Here is a 23,602-nt window from a genome sequence, read left to right on the forward strand (position 1 = left end):
TTTCATGCTACAAGTTGTGTGTATTAAAGTGTTTATTAATATGTAGCTTCATGTAAGTTCGGTGGGTGAGGGGGCTACTGAATGTTTCCCTCCTTCATACCGCTGCTGCCATCATGGCGCTCCTGTTGCTGGGCTCCACAGCTCTAGGTCATCCCAGCATGGCTGTCAAGCATGCCTGCTATGTGAGCCTGGCAATGTGCATATCCAACAGCAGTTTCATTCTCTGGTACACCCTAACCCCAGATCTAGTTCTAATGCAGCCTTCAAGGACCACAACTTCGTCACAACCCATCGCTTTTGCTGCATCACACACATTGTTTTAAATGAAAAGGGTAACCCCAGGCACCTTGCCACTTAAATGTTATTTTGATTAGCACTTCAGAACTTTTGGTGCAGCAGTCTGCAGAGCGTGAAATGCTGGAATTGAAGTTTAAATATGCACTCTGGTTTTTTTGCTCACAGCCACCAGCACAATTTTGTCACACACAACCAACTTTTCTTGGTATCTGTATGTAAATCAGAAAACTATGTGGACAAAAGCTGAACATAACAAACATTTTACATCCTCTGGTATAGAACACAATGCAACCCACCATCTCCTAGAAACATAGTCCTGAAAGATGTTAAATAGCCTCGGACTCATGCCCAACAAAGAGCAAATCGCAACTTCTTGCAGTCACTGAGCCTGTGAGATGAACCTAATAGGCTGGGTTCTGTTAAGCTTCCAGACAGATTCTCCTCTGGACTTTGGACTCCATATTCACTTTCTGCAAGGGATCCGAATCATATTCTTTAATCATGTATATATTTAGGAAAAGTTATGCTGTAGCATAAAATGCTCCCAATGAAATCTTGCACTTCATAGCAGCTGCTGTGTTCGAATAGTTTTCCTTTGCTGTCCTTGTCTGAAGTACTTGTACACATATTTCCTTTTACCAGCAAAGTCTATGGCCAATTGTGCAGAAAACTTGGTTTTACATTATACAGCAGAGCCATTATGAAGCCTGTTGTAGCTAGGGAACATGACCCAGCCTTACAATCCATCTGTTCAGGTCATTCGTTTTTTGTGAATGTGGCTGAATGGACCTTTATCCACACATTTAGGATCTCCATGTGCCACAGTCTAACCTCTGTAATGATCTTTTTGCTTGAGCAAAACCTACTTTTGTGATCATACTTATTTAGAATGCATATGTACGAAGTATATTTTGTTTATATTTGAATCTTTCGTGCTAGTGTGAATCGGAATTGTTTTCTTATGTGATATTTGAATAATTAAAAAAAATGTCCATAGCCAAAACACCTGCATTTACACATGCTCTCATAGTTGCCTTGTATGTAATTTTTTACGTATGGTAAAACGTCACATGCGGTCTTAAGTCAACTTCAGAAAGACTCAATCTGTCTTTCATACAATCATGTGCTTGCAAATTCAACCATTTATCTGTTGGCTCAGCCCTTCATTTGTAAGTCCATGCATTCAATCACTCATGGCAGAACCGGGAGAGTGCGCTGCATTGGGAAGCTGCTGTGGCAACCATAGTAGCTGTAATTATTAAAAAATGATTGACATTACAAGTAATTTGTGACACAAGGATTCTCTTGTGCTAACAGAAAAGTTGGAACTTTATAGGTATATTACATTTTCATATTTGTTATGGCCTGTATGAGATGTTACTAATTGAAAGTTAGCGTCAAGAAGTGCATGTTTTGATATCCATCACTGTGATTTATATCCTTAAGTGTTGGGAGAAGCAAGGTTTGAGGCAGTAGTTTTGGCCCATTTTGTTTTCATATTAAGTGCCTGTGAAGGTTAAATGTTGGGATTGAAACCTATGTTATCTAGCAGTGAGAATGGAACATGTTAGGACTAAAGCTCCTGGTCCTAGGTTTCGGCAGTTAAAGGTTGATTTGGACAGCTGTCGATACGGTCTTTAAAAATAAAGCTCTTACGTTTAGACATAGTGAAGGGCCATCAAGCTTCATTACCCTGGCGATGAGTGTCTCAGACGCCTCCATGAGCAGTAAGCATGTGCAAGTATAAACTAGCTAGCCAGTGTGCAGAACAAATAACACAGAGAACAGAGTTAGGGTAAAATTTGGGTAGCATCATAAGCCATTTTGCTGTTGGGCCCTGCTTAAGGCACAATCTAGAGAAAGGGCACAATCTAGAGAAAGAGCACAGTGCTGAATAACCTACTTTGAGGATAAATCAACAGAGGAAACAATAGATTTGGAAGCTTGCCATGGCACACATATGCTCTGCATTCCAAGCCATGCTCATTGCACAAATCTTTCAGTTGCTCCACCTATGGAGCCCAACTGCGTGCTGAAAGAGATGTGCTTGTGTGTGCGTAATGACCGGAATGTCCATTTTGTGGTAATAAGAAGTAAACACATACATTTTGACATGATTGAATGGTTTGTGCGTGTTTGGTAAGCGCTTGGCTTGCTCTTAGTTGAGGATCACATGCCCATCAGTACAGAAAGGAAATATATTTCAAGCTGTTTAGTGTAGTGAATGAGAACCACTTGTTCATAGTTTGTATGATCGGCGCACCTTAAATATTCCTTATTGAAGTGCCTGTTGGTAAGTCATGGTAACAAGCACAAATTAAGTTTGCTACTATGTCATTCTACCAATGTAGATGGTGGATAGAACTTGCCCTCACTTACAATTATTGGCACGCCATTATGAACATGAAGAACTCTGAGAATTGTTGAGCATGAGGTACTGTGGAAACCATACCTGATCTGGGTTAACGACGTGCGTTTGTTACAATTTGTTTTGGATCGATAATGTGCCAGTGCATTTATAATTCTTAGTGTAATTTGGGTCTGACTAGTGTAAAGTCTTGCCAGCGAAATGTCTTAAATTTGACAGTTATATTGTGGTAATTATTATGAAGGCTAAGAATGCAGTGTATGTGTGTGCATGCATACAATGTGAGGTTAAGATGCTAGCATTGTGGGTGCACAGTTTGACCATTAGGGGTCAAGAGGTGTTAGAGGACCTACCTGAATTACAGCATGATGAAGTGCATGGCTAGAACCCATACTGTTACGCCAGGCCTTGGCCTAGTATGTGGCACGTTCAAGGCAGCTGGTTATCTCTTGTATGTTGAGGCCATTAGCAGAAAAACATATATGAAACCAATATTTACTCCGTTGCAAAGATAGACTAAGAGGTGCTTTGTCTCAAAGACTAACTACAGTTATCTGCAGTGCTAAATATTGCAAAAGGTGTGGTGCATATGTTGGTGTGCATTACTAAGTTAAAAAGGGAAGTTAAAATAAAAGATAGCCATGGTGAATGTAATAAGTAAGAAACATCTGTGAAAGGACATTGAAGTTTTGTTGGAAAATGGGTTATTGGTAAGGGCAGGTAGGTACCTACACTTAGCAATAGGCCACTATACTCACTTAGGTCCAGTTAGGTCTCAGTAAATTAAACCCAGCTCAACCCTTGGTAGCTTGGCAACGAGCGTCAAGGCTTAACTTAGGAGACAGAGTGTAAAGCATTCAAATATCACAAAACAGTAATTAAATAAAACACAGGAAACAGTGAAAAAAAAATCCAAAACCAATTTATAAAAACAGATTATATTTTTATCTTTAAAATGACAGCAAAATGAATAAAATCGGATAAGGGGAACCGTAGATATGAATTTTGAAAGAATTTTTTTTTTTTTTTTAGCGCCTAGAAACACAAAGCGCCAATCGGGTCATCTGGTTGCATCTAGACCGGGGCAAAGTCAAAGTTTAAGGCCGACCACGATGGAGCCCTGCTCGGCTACAGGCCACGGGAGGCCTCTGTTAAAAGTTTACCTTCACACTTAGTCTCTTTTTCGAAGATTTTCTTCAGCGGGACGAACCTGCCAGTCCAATCCGACCTCCTGGAGCCCTTCTCCAGATACGCAATGCGGGAATCCTCTGTGGAGATTTTTACCTTCGGACTTAGTCTCTTTTTCGAGGTGAAAATCCTTCAACCTGTGTAAACCTGGATCTTGATTCGACATCCCTGGAGCCCTCCTCGGATACGCTGGCTGGTTAGTCCCGGTCAACTTTTTACCTTCGGACTTAGTCTCTTTTTCGGAGATTTTCTTTACCTGGACGAACCAGCAAATCAGACCGGGTCGTGGTTGAGGGAAGCCGGCTACAGTTGCCGCGGCGGGTCTGTCCCTCTATGGAGCTTTTTTACAAAAGTTCTCCAAACTTCTGGGGCTTCTCCCAGATGTCCTTTTAGGGTTCTTTTGAGGTCCACAGCACACCCCAAGGGTCCAGATGTTCTGAGATGTTCCTTGGAATGGGGGGTGGGGGGTGCAGACTACAACTCCCAGAATGCACCAGGCGCAAACTCCTTTTTGGCCAATGAGCAGTGGCCAGCTGGTTGATTTCTTCAGGAGTTGGTGCAGGGGACTCTGGATAGCAATTTTTCACCTGTAGCAAACAGAGTCCCTCCTTGAACCAGTTGAAGCCAGGCAAAGTCCTTCTTGTGGTGAAGCCCAAGTGTGCAGCTGGTGCAGTCCTTCTGAATGCAGGTTCCAGGTGAAGGCCAGGGGTCCAGTGGGGCAGTCCTTCTCCTTTGGTTCTTCCTTGTTGGAATCTGATGGGGGATCTGAGGTGTGGGTGCTGGTCTGCCAGTTTTATCCTTGTTCCTGGGTGAAAAGCAGTGGGGTCCTGGTTCTCCAAACAGGTGCAGGGTCCTTCCCCCTGTGATGACCACTTCCTGGGAAGTGTGTCAATCAGTCCCAGGAGGCAACATTCACCAAAAATCCATCATGGTGGAATCTAATTTTTGGAGGTTACATCTGGCTGAGCCCACCCACTGGTGTGGCTAAAAATCATAAACACACCCCTCTCCTAATCTAATCAAGGGGGCACCTAGTTGTCTGGGGTTGCAGGATGTGGGGGTGTTGCGGGTTGCTCCAAATGTCCTTCTCCGCCTTTGAAGACCAGTTTGGCAGCCCTCCCCCTTCCTGCCTCACCATCTGCTGAGGGGAGATTCCCTCCCACAGGCACATTCCTTTGTGTGAAGCCAGGCCACTTCACACCTCATCAAGGCAACCTGGCCAGGCTGCTAGAGGCTAGCCAATCAAAGCACAGCAGCAAAAACAATGCAGGGCTGAAATTTTAAACTTTTCAGGTAAAGTTTAAAACGCTTTACCTGAACAAGTTATATTAAATCCAACAACTGGAAGTTGTGGGATTTATTACAACAATTAATTTGATACCAAACTTTTGGTATGCATCATTTAAGGAGACTTTAAAAATTAAAATAAAGTCTCCCCATTCTAGCCTATGAAGGCCATTTACTACAATTTGGGAAAAACAAATTTGGCTGTTTTTACCTCACCAGGGCTTATAAAACTATTTTTATAAAGTCCCTGCTTATAGTTACATGGCACTCAGCCCTAGGGGCACATAGGGCACACCTTAGGGGTGACATATGTAAAAATAAGGTAGTTTAAGACTTTGGAACTACTTTTAATTCCAAAGTCGAATTTGCATATAACTTTAATTTAAAAGCAGCCGGCAAGGCAGGCCTGCCTTTAAAATGACACTGGGCACCTCAGCAGTGCACCTATGGGTGCACTGCCTATGCTGTGGTCCCTAAACCTACATGCCCTACCATATACTAGGGACTTATAGGTAGGTTAACTTAACCAATTATAATTAGCCTAATTTGCATATCCATTTTACACAGAGCACTGGCCCTGGGACTGGTAAGCAGTACCCAGGGCACAGCCAAGAGTCCGTAACCACCAGTACCTGTCCAAAATGTGTGGGGGTGACCAGGGCAAAAAGGAGGACTTTCCTACAAGTTTAAAGGGACATTTTACAGGTGTGAGCAGCAAAGGTATATTTATACTAGGATTTGTCCTGCACAAAAGGCTATGCGTGATAGTTGCAAGGAAGAGAGACAATTTTCTTAAGTGTTGATGCTCATTTTTGCCTCTCGGGGGAACCATGCGAGACTAGTAAGATTTGTGAGGAAGTTGTGCTGCAGTTGGCTGTAAGACTTGTCAAACCCTGCAGATGTGGTGACTGGACAGTGTGGAGGTGAGCGTGTTTTTTGATTCTTGCATTTGATTATAATTTCGGTTTCGATGTTTCAGCGTGTACATAGGTGGCGTTTGAAGTTGCAACTAATGGTTGCGAAGCCTGGAGGATTTGGGGAGGTCAAGAGATTGCCATGCTAGGGTATTTTGTTTGGACAGTTTCATTCAGTGAGTCATACAAGCTATGGTCTGTGTACCTAGGTGGGGTGATGACCTATTTGGTGGGTCCTAACAGAAAGAGATTGTTTTGTTCTTGGATCCTAACTCGAAGCCATGGGTGTAGGTGAATGAGATAACGGGGACGTGAATGCTGTGGAAACTTTTCCAGAGTTGTTTAGTAATAGGTTGGTCTTTTTCAGTTCATTTGTACATAAATTAAAGTTGAAGAATGGTGCTATACGTGTAATTTTCAAGGTGCAGAGACTGCCGATAGGGGTGCAGAAACAAGTCAAGTGTGAGCTGAGAAGGTTGGTGGATCAGGGTGTGATCATAGATATTGAAGCAAGGGAGTGGTTGGCTCCTGTATTCATGAACAAGAAACGCAGTAGGGAGGTACATCTATGCATCAAACTTAGAGCTCTCTTTACTGAAGAGATGGTTAGAGCCACCACCCTGTACCCACCATACCAGAGAATGAGGTTAATTGTTACGTGGTGCCAAGATCTTCAGTTCCCTTAACCTAGCTTTCACCAAGTAAGGCTAAGTGAAGGATGTCAAGAGTTTCCATCTTTTGTCACTCTAGTGGGAACTTTCAAATTCTTGCATAGGCCCTTTTGGCTAGTGTCAGGCTCTCCTGCTTTCAGTGCATTATGGAATTATGTATTGGTACTGGAGATGTAAAATGCCATCAAGGTGTTGATTTAATCTATGCAACATCTAATTTCCATAGGAGGTGTTGGCCCCAGTAAAGAGATTGTGAACCCAATATGCAAGTTGCCTTCTATGTCAGAGGAGCTTCTGTTGTATCTGGGCACGCTGGAATTTTAAAGCCTTTTTGTGAATGGTTTGGGAGACCAGACCCATCAAGAGGAGGACTCCTAAAAGTGGGCTATTTACAGTTGAACCACGAGATGACGTTTTAAAATACTAAGAGGGCCTTGCAAACTGCTTCAAGTTTACGTGCATGCGTGCCAGACAAGCACAAAACCTGGTGGCTGATGCCAGATCCAAAGGGTTTGGTGCAGTCCTGACACAGTAGTTAGCGGGATGTGGGGTTACTATTGCCCTTGCAGCAGGGCTTCCGAGGAAGATTAAAGCAAATTATTTCATCAATGAGCTGGAAGCTCTTGTAGTATACCGGACTCAAAAGAGATTCTAGAATTTTCTGCTGGAGACATTTACTTTGAGAACAGTCAAACCTTTGCCTGAGATTTTTATATCAAAGGTTTGGATATGGTCTTGTGTAGAATTAGATTATGGGTTATTAATATATCTTGAAGAGGTGTGTTTTTTTTTTTTTTTTTCTGTTCAGTTTATTCCTGGAGTACCCAATGATTCAACGGACTGCCAGTCTAGGTAGGTGCATTTAGAGTTTGGGAGTTGATGAGGAAATTAACGTGTGCATGTCATCACTGAAAGCATGGTCACTGAGAAGGAGTGGAAAACAGCTGCATTGCAATGTCTCCCCGAAGAAGGTCATGTGGAAGTTGAGGTGTAGTTGGGACAATAGGAAGGAACAGTGTGAAAAGGTGAGGCTGTTTTTGGAATGTGAGAAATAAGCTAACAGAACCTTTTGTTCTCTGGGGCCCCATTGACCTCTTAATTCACTTAGAAACAAAATTGTGAAAATAGGGGCTTACAGGTCATCTGGCCAATAGCTAAAACTAAAAAATAGCTCAAACTGGAGTTTTGGTGAATGGCTGAAAGGGTGGTGCATGATTGTGCAATAGCCACAAGATGTTGACAACTTTTAAACCTTCCATGCAAGAAAGACATTGGCTGATTTGTCTTGTGAAGAAGTGGGCCCTTTTACTGGGGAACATACCACACTTTACCTGTTAGTGCAGGTGAATACTTTTTTCTAAATGGCCAGGTGTGTGTGTGTGTGAGTGACAGTAGTTCAAAGGACATCATAACCTTTCTGGAGGACATTTTCCAAAGGAAGTGTTTCCCAGATCCCTGCTGTCTGATAATGGGGTCCAGTTTTGCTCAAACACAGAGTATCTGCCTGCAAGTGGTGTAGTGCATAAGAAGAGCATGCTCTATCACACTCAAATGAGTGGCGTGTTTGAGGGTTAGAACAGGACCCTTAAAGAGAGAATTCAAATTACATGAGCCAGTGGCCTCAGTTGAAAGGATGAACCGAAGAAAGGATTGTTCGTATATATAGGATGTATTCTAGCTCAACTGCTAGTTGAGGGTGCTCTTCTTTTGAGTTAGTAAGAGGGTAGAGAGCCGAGCATGTTGATCTGAGGAGGCAGGTTGAAAACAAGTGCATGTATGATTCTACATTATCTGCTATGATCAGTCAGTTTTTCACATAACAAGAAAATGGTTAAACTGTTTAAATCTGCCATAAAAGCAAATGATGATACTCTGCAACCCAATTCAAATTTCAGTGTGTCCACTGTACTTTGAATGTGGCAATTCTAGAGGCACATCAAGGGAAGATGCTGTTCCTCTAAAGCAGACATGCACTCCCAGAAGTGTGGCTCCTAGAGAAGCTGAGGTCTGTAGAAATGTTGAAACCCCAAAGGGCTGGTCATCTGAGGGACTGTGTGAGCTTCAGGACTGTAATCCGTGGAGTTCCTCAAGTATTATATTATATTGGGGCCATGTTTGGTTTGCTGGGTTACCTGTTTTTGTTCATGGTTTATTTGAGTAGTTTCATTATTGTGTTCCTACAAAGAGAAATGGAAGTGTGGTTATCTAGCAGTGCGAGTGGCACTTTGTTAGAACCCTGGAACTCCTCATAGTGATAGATGGGGTCTTTACGAATAAAGCTCATGCCTTTTTAAACCTTTAAGGTCCCGAGAGATTCATTACAATACCATGGTTGGTATCCTCGGTTTTCGTCATCCACAATATCCCTCTCTGTTGTTTTGAGTTTAGAGCGTGGACTGTGCTGGGCATTATTTTAAGCACATTTTACTCACAGAAACCTATTTAAGAAAACACTGATTGGAAAAATAATAGTAATGAGTGATGATGAGGAAATAATCTTGGATGCTGATAATTACAGATGATTACACTATTTTTTTGCACATTGCATCATTGCAGATGGCCAACTGACCTTCATGCAAATAACTTTTGGCATTGCTTAAAATGGGAGTCGCCCAGCCCGAACCCCTAAGCCACTTGTCCTCTAAACGTGGCTTGACTGTTATGGTAGGACAGTTCCTATAAAAGCAGTGTCTGAGCTGATATGCACAAGGTTGATCAATTTATTGGAATGCGGCTCAGAGTAATAACCAGTGGCTAAAAATAAGCAACCGATCAACCCATCGCTTATTGCATTGATTAACAGTTAGATTATTGAACTGCATGGTTCTAATTACTTTTTTTGATTGTATGTTGGAACATTGTATCAACATTATCTCACTGATGGCACGCCTCTATATAATAGTATTCATCCCTCCATGGTAAATCATCTGTTACAACTGGTGTAGAGAAAAATGCAGGCTAGTAAATACCTTCTTACTAACAGAAAACTAGTGGGTGATTGTGTGCAATGGAACATTAAACCGCCTCTCAGCATCGATAACTACAAATAGCTTGGATAACTATATTTTGTAATTCTTCATTAGTCACGTGCATGCATTTCATTGCACTTTGTACAGGTTATATGCAGAATGACATTTGTTCTTTTTCTTGAAGTGCCTAACTCTAAATCTCTTGCACAGATGTGCTGCTGTGCCTGGCTCGCTACAGTCGAGGTGGTGACTGTGCAGTGTGCCGGCCCTACATTCAACTGCCTGTTGACACCACACCCTTCCTGGAGCTGAGAGGATCACGTCATCCGTGCGTCACAACAACTTTTTTTGGGGACGATTTTATCCCAAATGATATTGTGATTGGATGTAAGGAAGACGATGAAGGCGGCAGTGACGCTCACTGTGTGTTAGTAACTGGTCCAAATATGGGCGGCAAATCAACACTCATGAGACAGGTAATTACAAGTAGCGTGATTTTAGGAAGTGGCATGCAAGCTTTTATGTTTCCTTTAAACAAGCTTTAATGTTGACTTGCTCATTGAAGAAAAACCTTATACCCTGAACTTTTGAGAGCTTTAGTATATCTGCATAGTGTAGTTTCTTCGATAAAGTTTCATCTAAGAATATATCATTATTTTTCTACTTTGCTAAGCAAGTATTCTGTTCAGGGTTAATTTTCTGAATGAAGTCTGAAAACCTGCCCTGTCCACTTCACCAGTGCTTTCCTTAGAAGCCTACTGTTGTCATTGCCAAGTGCTGGAGTGACCGAATACCAGGACTGTCTAATTGTGCATCCATATTGAATCCACATTATTCCCCCCTTTGGTGGAGATGTGCAGCTTTAGGAAGTGCTCCCAACTTCTCTGCATGGCCCAAAGTTTACCCTAAGTGGTACACCTAAATTCAAAAGGGTGCATCAGGTATAATTAGTATAAAGTAAATTTCACTCGTACTGTTAATTCAGTGTAATACTAGGATTGCTCTTAGAACCTCATTGCAATCAAAAGGCATCGGAAAGGAGTGTGTACATTAGCACTTGAGTCGGGGAAGAAGACCGCCGGTCCATGCATGGATGGGTCTTGTTTGACAATCACTTTGTCACTTTATTTCTCTTCCTGCTTCGCCCCCATACCTCACCTCCCCTCCAACCCATGTGTGGAAAACAGTTCTAAGTTGGTACCAGAGTGAAACAGTTTAATTCAGTGTCCTAATGAAATAAAATAATAATAATAAAGTTTTAAGACCTAGAACTGGTGGGCTAATTTACTTTTGTTCTGATGACTTCTGTCACTAGTTTTCCATTTAAACTGGGTTCTTCCTTCCATTACGGCTATGTGGTTACACTTGCCGCTCCTTGTGGTTTTTCACTTTTTGTTAATATTTTTTAATATTTTTTCCCTGATGCAATTTGCCATTAAAGGTAAGATAACTTTTGATGACCGAAACTAAACTTCTTCCTGATGAAAGCAAAGGAAGAAAGAAGCCTGATCTTTTTTCGATGACTGTGAAAGAGCTTGTTCTTCCTTGCATGTAAATATGACTTGCCAATGCTGTAGCTAGGATTCCACGTACAGTTTGAGAGCAAACCTCTTCCCAAAAACACTTTTTAAAAAGATTCCAGGCACAGCTTTTTAGATCAGTAATCCTACCCAGAATCTGTTAAGATGTAGTGAATGTGAAGTTAATAATTGAATATGAGTAAAATGTAAGAGTGAAATTGGATAGCTCAATAAAGAGTGAGTTGGAAATTGATTTACTTTGATTTTAATATGTCTGTACAGGCTGGTCTTGTCGTCATCATGGCTCAGTTGGGATGTTATGTACCTGCTGAAACTTGCAGACTTACTCCTGTTGATAGGGTATTTACAAGACTTGGAGCCTCTGACAGAATCATGTCTGGTGAGTTTATTACCTTTTTTTATTACTGGAAAGTGTCAGTAAATTCAGGGATTCTCCATTCTCCACAGGGTGCTCCTACATTTTGAAAATGGAGATTTCCCTGAACTTTTCTTGAATCTCCTATGGGTACTCACTGTATAAGTGTGCATGCTCTTATTCTCACTACTGATTGGATGTGTATGCATTCACGAAGTACGAACTTTGGTTGACCACTTGTAATGAATGAATACAAATTATGCTTTGTAGAAATTTAAGAAATGGTTCAAAGTTGTAGTTGTTTCTTTCGTATTGGTTTACTTGGTAGATTACCCACTTTGTCTCCAGTCTCTATTTTACATCCAATAGTTGTAGGTATACTTTTTAGTGCATTGGGTACAGCTGTATATTTTGCTTCCAGGTGTTGTAAATATACATTTTTAGTACATAGTGGGCAGCAGACACGTGTTTAGCCCCCACTGCAGCTAGATAACATGGGGCTTTTTCCAAGGCTGTAAAATCAGAAATGGTATGGCTAATGGTGAGTGGCTTCATCTTTTGAAGCAGGCATGTTCACCACCATACATGAAGTGAGAGGGTTGGGAGTGAGTGTGATTAGTAAGGTAGTGAAAAGTAAAGATTAAAATAATTTTGGATCAAATGTGCAAGGTCCAGCTTTGTTAATAAGTGATGTATAATGTCCACATGTGCAAATTTGGTAACTCTGTTGATGTGTTAGTTAGATAATCCATAGGGTTACAATGAGCAGATTGTGCTGGGGGGTGGCATGCAACTATTTCTCAATAGCTTTATAGGGGTAGGACCACTTAGTGTGTCCTACATTGAGTATAGCAAAAAGAACAGATGATGGACGGAATGGCTGAACAATGCAAACATTCACCCCCATAGTCACAAAGATCTGGATTTAATCTATTGGTTTGTTTTGCTCACGACACCACCCCAATGTGGGCTCAGCAATATGCAAATCATTCTTGACGATGTTCCCCATGGTAACAGTCCAGCCTGAACTGCCAAGCCAGGTTTTCTATACATTGAGTATAGCGCATGCAAGGATATCTATCTAGTTATCATTATTAAAGGGACACTAAGGTGTCTGAAAATGCCCCTTAACAGAAGCGAGGTGTGCCAGAATGCCAGGCAGTCTTCTCTATAAGAAAGTACCTTATGGACAATTGCGTACTCCAAACATGTTTCCTCTTCACACATATTATGATATTCTCAATAACAGCAATAATCAGGTCATTATGTTCATATTATCAACAAATAAAATTAAATAATGTTTATTAATAGGAATTCTTTTTATAAGTCACTTTTTTAAAAGGTGTGAATGACCTCCCTCTTCCCAGCCCATGAAGACTATCAATATGCAGATGCCTCTTCTGCCACACCCAGCCCTTCCTGTGTCATGGCTGTCTGGAAAGTATGCACCAAGTGGCACTGTCACCCTGTACCAAAGGTGGATTGGAGTCTGGCTGCAAAGCACTAGAGTTATAGGCACAGAGGAATGTCAACTTTCTAAAAGTGGCATTTCTAAAATAGTAATAAAGAATCCACCTACACCAGTAAGCAGGATTTCTCACTACCCTTCTAAACATGTTAATACTACTAGGACATGGAACACATAAAAACATGTGTTCTACCTTTTAAATACACAGCACCCTGCCCACAGGGCTATCTAGGGCCTACTTTAAGGGTGACTTAGGTGTAGTAAACAAAGTTCAAAATGCACATGCAGGAACTGCAGTTGCAGGCTAGAGATAAGTTTGAAAGACTACTTCTGTGGGTGGCGCAATCTGTGCTGGAGGCCCACTAGCAGCATTTAATTTACAGGCCCTGGGTACATGGTATACAAATTTACGGGGGCCTTATAGGTAATTTAAATTTCTAACAGGTGTAAACCAATTACACCAAGTTATAGGGGAAAGAGCACATGCACTTTAGCACTGATTAGCAGTGGTACAGTGCCCAGAGCCCTAAAGCTAACAAAAAAAGAGGGTCAGAAAAATAAGAGGAGAAAGGCAAAACGTTTGGGGTAACCCTGCAGAAATGGCCATTTCCAACAGGTATGCTCAATACGGCAGACCGTAGTTGGTTCTGGTAACAATCCCATGCCAAAATCTGTAGGCTTGATTGGTTTATTGGAAAAAGTTATGTAATAGGCTTGATCTTTTAATTATTAAGACAAAAACCTTAGACATGGCGTATTTGTTGAGAAACGCATAAGATAATGCAAGAAGCCTTGAAGGAGGATGGGGATTGTTACATCGGTTCTGTACAATGCACAGTACCATTCCAAGATTACCACGTGCTGCTGCTTATTATTATTTTTTCCCATATTTTATAATTGCAAGAAAATTCCAGCTATATTTAGGGATAGATTTTATTTTTCTTTCTGCTTTTTAAATTTTTTTATTGCAATGTTTTTGACTTTCTCTTCATGTTTTATCGTGGTTGGGTGAATGTAGGAATGAGCTTGCATGTATTCATGAATGAGGCAGTAGAAGTATGAGTTACTGAGTGACTAAACTCACCAGTGACTGAGGAGTCACTTTCATCTGTAAGCTAGACATGCAACTGTTTTGCTGCCAACTGACATTTTAACACATGAAAGGATAAACCAGTGAAACATTATTTTTCTGTTGAACATGAAGAAGGGTAGATATAGCACTTTTTTTCTGAAGTGATTTCGTTGAAGGTATGCATGAACAGTTAAATGGTGTATATTAAGTTTGTACTCTGAGCATACCACACGACAGTAAAAACGATGTTTTTCTCTGTATTTTAATGTTATGTTCTTCAGATAGTTGAGAGTAGATGTAGTTCAAATCAGATCAATCTGCAGCAGTTACTTTCAAAAGTATTGTAAGATCGTTTTTGTATATTCATTTTTATTTTTTTCCTTTTTTAGGTGAAAGCACTTTTTTTGTGGAGTTGAGTGAGACATCAAGCATTCTGCATCATGCAACAGAACATTCACTTGTGCTTCTTGATGAACTAGGTAGGCCTACACTTAACCAGCTTGAAAATGGGTGTTTAGTTGGGTGTAAGTTGGCCACCAAATGATTAAGTCGGGTTACACGTGGTCTGTGAAAGCTCTTTTGCACATCGAAGTCTGTAGACTCAGCCATGAACTTGGTGATTGCTAATAACCAATAGTCTTTCTTTAATAGACGCAAATTAGTCTTGTGTACTGTAAAGATTTGTAATCTGTTCATAGTATGTGTAGCTCTAACCAGTGATACTACTTATAGATTGATTTTGTAGTGGACATTAAACTAATTTAGTGAACACTAGTTTATGCAAGCGTTGACAGTGGGTTTTGCCTATGCAAAATCTATTGGCTTTGTCAAGGTTTTTCTTTCTGTTTTTTTTTTTTTTTTTTTTTTAAATTAATTAATTTTTTTAACATGGTGCCTGGCAGCTAACCTGCTGTACAACATAGTTTAAAATAAAAAAACAAAAAAAAATTGCTATGATATGGCCATCTCTGACCGCATCATAGCATATTATATTTACTTTAAGCCATTTTCTACAGCAGCTCAAGTGCTGTGCAATGTGTAAAAAATATTAAAGCGATTCGATCCCCCATAGGTGAAACCTATTGGCTTTTCCAATGTGTTTTTTTGGTTTGCAGTTTAAAATAGCGCAAACTCATCCAAGGTATTGGAGCGCTTTAGGTTAAAATAAGGACACCATCATTTTGTGTTTTTCACTTTTAAAGCTTGGCTTAATAAGTGCTTTGCGACAAATCACAGGATGTTGTGCTGGAGCTGAGCTCGTACCCCATTTCTCTGTTCCAAAGTTGGCAGCTCTGAACTCAAGACAGATCCTCTCCTCAAGTTCTTATCTCTTCAAAGACCACTAAAGGCATAGGAATCAAATGGAAATACTCACTTTATTGTGTGCCGGGGGTTGGGGGGAGTTTGGTTGGGCAGGTGTGGGTGCTCTAGCTGGTAGCTGGACTGGGCCTAGAGTGGTACAGATGCTGTTGTGTTCAGAAAAGTCAGATGAAGGTTCTGTCTGGTATAGACTCCGTCATGCTCAGTGAGTTGAGAATTATGTTTAGTGCGACAGATGCTTTTCTGCAATGGAGTGGGTATACAAACACGCCACATGCCTCCTAAGCCCTTCAAAGCCTTCTTGTTCCAGAACGCAAATCCTTTTAATAATCCCTCAGTCTTCTCTTTTAATTATTTCTTTCCTACCTTTTCTATTTCAATTTGGACAATCCCGAAAAGTAAATGGAGGCAGGCTGTAGCGGCCAATCTCTCACAAAGCTGCGGCATGACGGAACATCAGTGACTTCTCCAGTAGGAGATTGAAGAACGATTCTCCTACTTATAGCTTTGCTATCCTAGAAAGAATCAGCCCTGCACATGGATACAGACTAATTACAAGCACTTTGCAATCAGCTGGGTGACACAAGCTCCCGTAACTAGTTTTCTCATTTTCTCCCTGCATGAAGAAAAGCCTCGCTCCATGGAGAGGTGAGCTGGCTTTATGTCCTTGCAAAAAGTACAATCTAGGGGTTGCCAGGCAGAACATCTCCACGGCAGGTGGAGCGCATGTCTGGGAACGCGGAGGCGTTCTGCATCCCCTGCACCCGAGGAGGGAGGCAGTATGTTTGTCTTGAGCCTTCAAAGGGCCAACTAAATGCAACAAGACAAAAATCTATGGGAGGAGCACTGCAAAAAGCGCCATGGGAGGCATAGAGTATGTGAAAGGACACTCTCCATTAGCAGTGAGAAGAATGAGTACCTCATCCCGACTCCACACCGCATGGACGGCAAAGCAGCAGAGAGCAAGGAGTGAAAGCAGACGACGTGCTGGCCAATCAGAAGCACATGAATTAGAGCGATGTTGGATTAAGCAAATGATTACTTCAGGTAAGTAAGGGACGGGATTTAAACCCCTTTTAATAAAAAAAAAAATTATATATATATATATATATATATATATATATATATATATATATATATATTTATATATATATATTTATTTTTTTCTTTTCTTCTTAGTCACAAAAGATTTTTCGCAAGCACAGCGCGCACGTCCAGTTGAAACCTAAAAATAGGTGACCATTTGGGTCAAATGATGTAGAACGTCCTTAAAAAGAAAACATGACTAGAGAGTAGCGGTGGTACAACGTGCATAGTGAAAATATAAAGAAGAGAAGGATGCAATAAATAGAAAGGACGGATTAAGGAGGTGTACGCTATGCACTTTTGGCCTGAAAAGCAAAGATGACTATTTGGGCACTTGAGGGAAGCCACATTACGCCAGTTTGATAACAAAAATGGGGAAGAGGGACAAGGGCAGCCAAAGCATGTGGCCATAGGATCCACAAAAAGGTTGGTGGATGGGGTAGAGGAAACTGCTGTGATAAGTTGTTGACAACAAAGTAAAGAAAACAAAGTTAAGCGTGCACTTCCATTGCCTATTATGGAACAAGACTTTTCAAGAAAATTCACTTTTTTAGGTTCTTTTGAAATATAATGTCTTTGGCTCATCATTCCTAACATTGTATTTAGGCTTTATATTATAGTTTAATAAAATATTGCCACATACTGGGAAACAACCTATTGGTATTGGTTGGTGCAAAAAAAATTGGTTACTTTTTTTCTTTAGTTTTTTTGCAGTTCCTCACTTCAGTTTAATCAAAAACCTGCTTTACCTTTAATATTCCATAACTCTTATTTATTTTGTAATGTATTTTTACACAGTGTTAGATACATAAACAAAATATATGTTGGTTTATTTGCTGAACTATTTAGGACAAATGTTTCCAAATGTTTACTTTCCAGCTTGTGTACAATTTCAGAATCTGCAAAATACAGAGGTGTTTGGATGTTGTTTCAACTCAATATAGATCAAAGGTTACCATTGGTGTTAGATGTGGAAAACAATTTACCCCAGGAACTCATAAACTGGGGGTGTAGGAAGCTGGATATGCATATACTATACCAGGTATAGTGTGCAGAGTCCAGTGGTTCCCCAGAGACTTTACGAAGGTTAAAGTAGATAGTACTAAAGCTCTTTTGTGGTAGTGTGGTCAGCAGTTAAGCTTATCAGAGGGTAGTGCTAAGCATGTGTTGTACACATATAGTCAAGAAATGAGGCACACACTCAATGACTTAACTCCAGGCCAATGTTTTTAGGTGTCAGACATATACTTTGTTACTTTATTTCTAGAACCAAAAGGATCTTTGTTGCAGGGAAGTACAGTTTCAAGATTGTATCACTTTCAAGTATCAAATGCACTTTTTTATAATTCACAGGTAAACCAGGAAAGTAATACTTTGCAGTTTCAAAAGTGGACACAGTGCAATTTCTTATAGAAAGCAATGCAATCCTAGAGGAGAAAAAGTAACAATACAAAACTTGACTTACGATCCCAGTCTTTGGGGGTTCAGGTGTCCACAGGGCAGAGTTTAGGTAGACACCAAAGGTGCACCACTAGAAACACCGGGCTTGGCCGGGTGCAGAGGTTAAAGTTGGTGTTGGGCACTCAATGAAATCCTATGGAGACGGGACCTTCAGAAAGAAACTACTTGCAGGTAAGTACCTGCGACTTCAGAGCTCAGACCTGGGTGGGGGGGTTTCGGGTTTAAGATTGGCACTGGTGGGGGGAGGGCCACAGGTCTGCACCAACCACACACCCTCAGCAGCTTAGGGGGGCTGGGTACAGGGTGCTAACCGCATCAGACGCCCAATCGCTTTTCAATGAGGGATTCCCGGGGGTCACAAAGATGCTGCAGGTGTCGTCCAGGGAGTTGACTGAAGAAAGCCAACTGTTGGACAGGTAAGAAGAGAGCCGACTGGCTGTTGCTGGGCCATTGGTTGGGTTCCCCAAGGCCAGGGGGCTGCAGGTGCAGTGGTACATTTAGGCATTGGGAAATCTTTACAGAAGCCAGTCGCTGGAAAGGGGGGAGGGAGGTTGTTAGAAATGGGGTCTTTGGTTGGCAGTCAGGTTACCCCCTGTCCAAGCAAGGACCCTCACTCTAGTCAGGGTAAGTCACACACAATCCAAATTATCCTGTGCCCACCCTCTGGTAGCTTGGCACTGAGCAGTCAGGCTTAACTTAGAAGGCAATTTGTAAAGTATTTGTGCAATAAATTATACAATAACACAATATAGCACCACACAAATACACCACACAGTGTTTGGAAAAATGTATAATATTTATCTGGAGATTTGCAGGTCAAAACGATAAAAGATGCAATACGAAATTGTAGAGATCACTAAAAAGTGATATGAAGTGTCTTAAGTCTTTAAAAAGCAAACAAAAGTCTCTTTCAAGCACAAAGTACCTGGTTTGGAGTGGAAAATCTCAGCAGAGGGCCACAGAGGAGGAGATGTGTGGAAAATGGTGTGTGCGTCTGTTTCGCCCCTTCACATACACGAACTTGCGTCATTATTCACGCGGGGAAGACATTGCTTCGATTTCCGGCGCGCAGACAGTCTCCTCTGTGGGTCGCAGGGTTTTCAGACTCCCCGGGGGGTCTGTGCGTGGAATCCTGTGCTTGTTGTCCGGCTGCCCGTCGTTCCGTTGGGCGGTGCGTGGAATTTTCTCCCTCACGGCAGGCGCCTCGTCGATTTCCTCTCTGGAAGTCTGGCGATAGTGTCCAGGCGGGCCGTGCGTCGAAGTTCCGGTCGCACCACAGGCGCCGCACCGATCTTTTCCTTGCAAAGTCGAGCGGCGGTGTCCCGGGTCGGCGTGCGGTGAATTTTTCACTGCGGAGCAAGCTGTGCGTCGAATTTTTCGCCACACAAGGAGTCCAGTTGAAAGAAAGAAGTCTTTTTGGTCCTGATACTTCAGGGAACAGGAGGAAAGCTCTATCCAAGCCCATGGAGAGCACTTCTGCAGCAAGGCAAGTGTTCAGCAAGGCAGCAGTCCTCTGTAGAAAGCAGTCAGGTGAGTCCTTTGGGCAGCCAGACAGTTCTTCTTGGCAGGATGCAGGTTCTGGTTCAGGATTCTTCTCCAGCAAGTGTCTGAGGTGGTAGGGCAGAGGCCCTGTTTTATATCCAAATGTGCCTTTGAAGTGGGGGAGACTTCAAAGAGTGGCTTAGAAATGCACCAGGTCCCCTTTCAGTTTAATCCTGTCTGCCAGGGTCCCAGTAGGGGGTGTGGCAGTCCTCTTGTGTGAGAGCAGGCCCTCCACCCTGCCAGCCCAGGAAGACCCATTCAAAATGCAGATGTATGCAAGTGAGTACCCTGTGTTTGGGGGGGTGTGAGTGAATGCACAAGGAGCTGTCCACTAAACCCAGCCAGTCGTGAATTGTAAGGCACAGAAAGATTTAAGTGCAAAGAAATACTCACTTTCTAAAAGTGGGATTTTTAGAATAGAATTATTTAAATCCAACTTCACCAGTCAGCAGGATTTTGTATTACCATTCTGACCATTCTAAATATGACCTTCCTACTCCTTTCAGATCAGCAGCTACCACTTCAATAATGTATGAGGGGAGCCACAATGTTAGCCTATGAAGGGAGCAGGCCTCAGTGTAAAAACGAATTTAGTGGTTTTACACTACCAGGACATGTAAACTACACAGGTACATGTCCTGCCTTTTACCCACACAGCACCCTTCTCTAGGGGTTACCTAGGGCACACATTAGAGGTGACTTATGTGTAGAAAAAGGGGAGTTGGCTTGGCAAGTACTTTTAAATGGCAAGTCGAGGTGACAGTGAAACTGCACACACAGGCCTTGCAATGACATGCCTGAGACAAGGTTAAGGGGCTACTTAAGCGAGTGGCACAACCAGTGCTGCAGGCCCACTAGTAGCATTTAATCTACAGGCCCTAAGCACATACAGTGCACATTACTAGGGACTTATAAGTAAGTTAAATAGTCCAATTGGGTATGATCCAAAGGTACCATGTTTAAAGGGAGAGAGCATATGCACTTTAGCACTGGTTAGCAGTGGTAAAGTGTGCAGAGTCTAAAAACCAGCAAAAATGAGGTCCGAGAAGGAGGAAGGCAAAAAGTCTGGGGATAACCCTGCAGAAGAGCCATTTCCAACAGGGCTCCTCTGGATTTAGGCTGCAGGCGTTGTCATGTTGATCTGGATGGGTCAACCCAGGGTGGACCAGAGGTCTGAATCGCCTGGGGACCTTTTCTGGACTGGTGGGCCACCTGGGTATCTGGTGCAGAGTGGACAGGACTTGCAGATCCGGGGTGGTTCTGGAGACCTTTTTGGAGGTTTCTTTGTGGACAGAGCCACTGTCAATGGGATATATTTGTCACTGTGTAGGCAGGCAGTCCTCTGGGGGTTTGTAGAAGTTGCTGGTCCTGCAGGACGAGTCATTTTCTTTTAGCAGGATTCTTGAAGCTGCAGCCAGGCTGGTAGGGCTGGGACCAAGTCATTTGTCGTTGAGTCTTCTCTGCTGGTGCGGCTCTTCAGTCCTGCATGTTAGGTCTCTGAAGAGCAAGGTTCACGGGTGCCCATAAATACTAGATTTAGGGGTCAGAGGGCAGTAGTCAATGGCTACTGTCCCGGAGGGCAACTACACCCTTCATGTGCCCTCTCACTTTGAGGAGGGTGGGCACATTCCTAACCCTATTGGCTTTTATCCTCCAAAGCAAGATGGAGGATTCCGCCAGGAGGGGTTCACCTCCGCTCTCAGCACCCTATGGGTGGTCCTAGCTGGGGTGGACACTCCTCCTGGTACTTACAAAGTTTCCCGCCGGACGTGCCACCAAATGTTGGGCCTAGTCTGGTGGAGGAGGAGCATCTTCACTAGCTGGATTATACTATTACTAGGCCGATCTGCCACCAGGGTGGCGGCAGAAACCTCTAGGCACCAGGGCAAATTTTTTTGGTGTGTTTTTTTTATTTTATTTTTTTAATGTTTTTTTTTTTTTTTAGAGATGGGGAGCGACCCATCAGGCAAGGGTCGCTCCCCTGGGGGGCAAACTGTATTTAGAGCATTTCTGCCCCCCTTGGGGGCAGATTGGTCGATTATAGGTCAATCTGGCCCCAAGGGGGCAGAAACCACTAGGCACCGGGGATTTGTTTTTTGGCGCCAATGTCACGCAGGGGGAGCGACCCCGTAGGCAAGGGTCGCTCCTGGGCAGGGGGGGTTTGGGAGGGTCAAATTTATTTTAGGGCAAAATCTACAGGTAGGCACTTTGCTAAAAACAGCTCTGTTTTCTGTGATGTGTCCAAGTTGTGTTTTGGGGCATATCCTGTCGCGGCCGCTAGGCCTACCCACACAAGTGAGGTATCATTTTTATCGGGAGACTTGGGGGAACATAGAATAGCAAAACAAGTGTTATTGCCCCTTGTTTTTCTCTACATTTTTCCCTTCCAAATGTAAGACAGTGTGTAAAAAAGACGTCTATTTGAGAAATGCCCTGTAATTCACATGCTAGTATGGGCACCCCGGAATTCAGAGATGTGCAAATAATCACTGCTTCTCAACACCTTATCTTGTGCCCATTTTGGAAATACAAAGGTTTTCTTGATAGCTATTTTTTACTCTTTATATTTCAGCAAATGAATTGCTGTATACCCGGCATAGAATGAAAACCCACTGCAGGGTGCAGGTCATTTATTGGCTCTGGGTACCTAGAGTTCTTGATGAACCTACAAGCCCTATATATCCCCGCAACCAGAAGAGTCCAGCAGACGTAACGGTATATTGCTTTCGAAAATCTGACCTTGCAGGAAAAAGTTACAGAGTAAAACGTAGAGAAAAATTGATTTATTTTTTTTACCTCAATTTCAATACTTTTCTTTTTCAGTTGTTATTTTCTGTAGGAAACCCTTGTAGGATCTACACAAATTACCCCTTGCTGAATTCAGAATTTTGTCTACTTTTCAGAAATGTTGCGGTTTCTGGGATCCAGCGTTGGTTTCATGCCCATTTCTGTCACTGACTGGAAGGAGGCTGAAAGCACAAAAAATCGTAAAAATGGGGTATGTCCCAGTAAAATGCCAAAATTGTGTGGAAAAATTGGGTTTTCTGATTCAAGTCTGCCTGTTCCTGAAAGCTGGGAAGCTGGTGATTTTAGCACTGCAAACCCTTGGTTGATGCCCTTTTCAGGGGAAAAACCACAAACCTTCTTCTGCAGCCCATTTTTGCCATTTTTTTGAAAAAAACGATATTTTCACTGTTTTTTGGCTAATTTCTTGGCCTCCTTCTGGGGAACCCACAAAGTCTGGGTACCTCTAGAATCCCTAGGATGTTGGAAAAAAAGGACGCAAATTTGGCGTGGGTAGCTTATGTGAACAAAAAGTTATGAGGGCCTAAGCGCGAACTGCTCCAAATAGCCGAAAAAAGGCTCGGCACAGGAGGGGGGAAAGGCCTGGCAGCGAAGGGGTTAAACCAGAGATACAGCAAGCGGTATTGAATATGCCGTTTAATCAACAGTTACTATTCAGCCCAGAAGTGGATACCGCAATAGGAAAAATGAAGGACCCGGACACGGCCAAAGCCATCTACTCCTCTCAATACAGGGGAACATTTAGGAAACCACAATTTAGGGGAGGGTTTAGACAGCAACCATCAGAACCATCTACCTCCCAAACAAAACCCACTTATAAATCTCAGTACCAGAGAGGGGGGTTTCGTGGTTCCTACAGAGGACAGTTCACGAGAGGAAGAGGGAAATTCCAGCCTACCAAGCAGACCCCTGGTAGCAAGCATTGACTTTAATGTCACACTTCCCCAACACACATCACCGGTGGGGGGGGGGGGTGGAGTTTAACAAAATACCACCACAATTGGACACACTTTACCACAGACATGTGGGTTCTATCAATTATCCAACATGGTTACTGCATAGTTCACAAGATTCCCTCCAGATGTTCCCCCAAGAACGCACAGAATGTCAATACAACACTTAGACCTATTACAAATAGAAGTACAAGCACTACTAGCAAAAGAAGCCATAGAACTGGTACCTTATCACCAAAGAGGAACAGGGCTTTACTCCCTGTATTTCCTCATCCCAAAGAAAGACAAAACGTTAAGGCCTATTT

At 42.4% G+C, this 23,602-nt stretch overlaps 1 protein-coding gene across 1 annotated transcript in view; it reads left to right on the forward strand.

The window, feature by feature from the left end:
• The window catches only part of MSH6 (mutS homolog 6), a 162,680-nt gene that overhangs the window by 43,259 nt on the left and 95,819 nt on the right, over positions 1-23,602 (forward strand). The window contains exons 5-7 of the mRNA XM_069234038.1: positions 9,905-10,170; positions 11,497-11,614; positions 14,520-14,609. Of these exons, the coding sequence (XP_069090139.1) occupies positions 9,905-10,170; positions 11,497-11,614; positions 14,520-14,609 (474 nt within the window). The remainder of the gene's footprint in view (positions 1-9,904; positions 10,171-11,496; positions 11,615-14,519; positions 14,610-23,602) is intronic.

The sequence above is a fragment of the Pleurodeles waltl genome, chromosome 5, assembly GCF_031143425.1.
Source record: "Pleurodeles waltl isolate 20211129_DDA chromosome 5, aPleWal1.hap1.20221129, whole genome shotgun sequence".
Taxonomy (NCBI): domain Eukaryota; kingdom Metazoa; phylum Chordata; class Amphibia; order Caudata; family Salamandridae; genus Pleurodeles; species Pleurodeles waltl.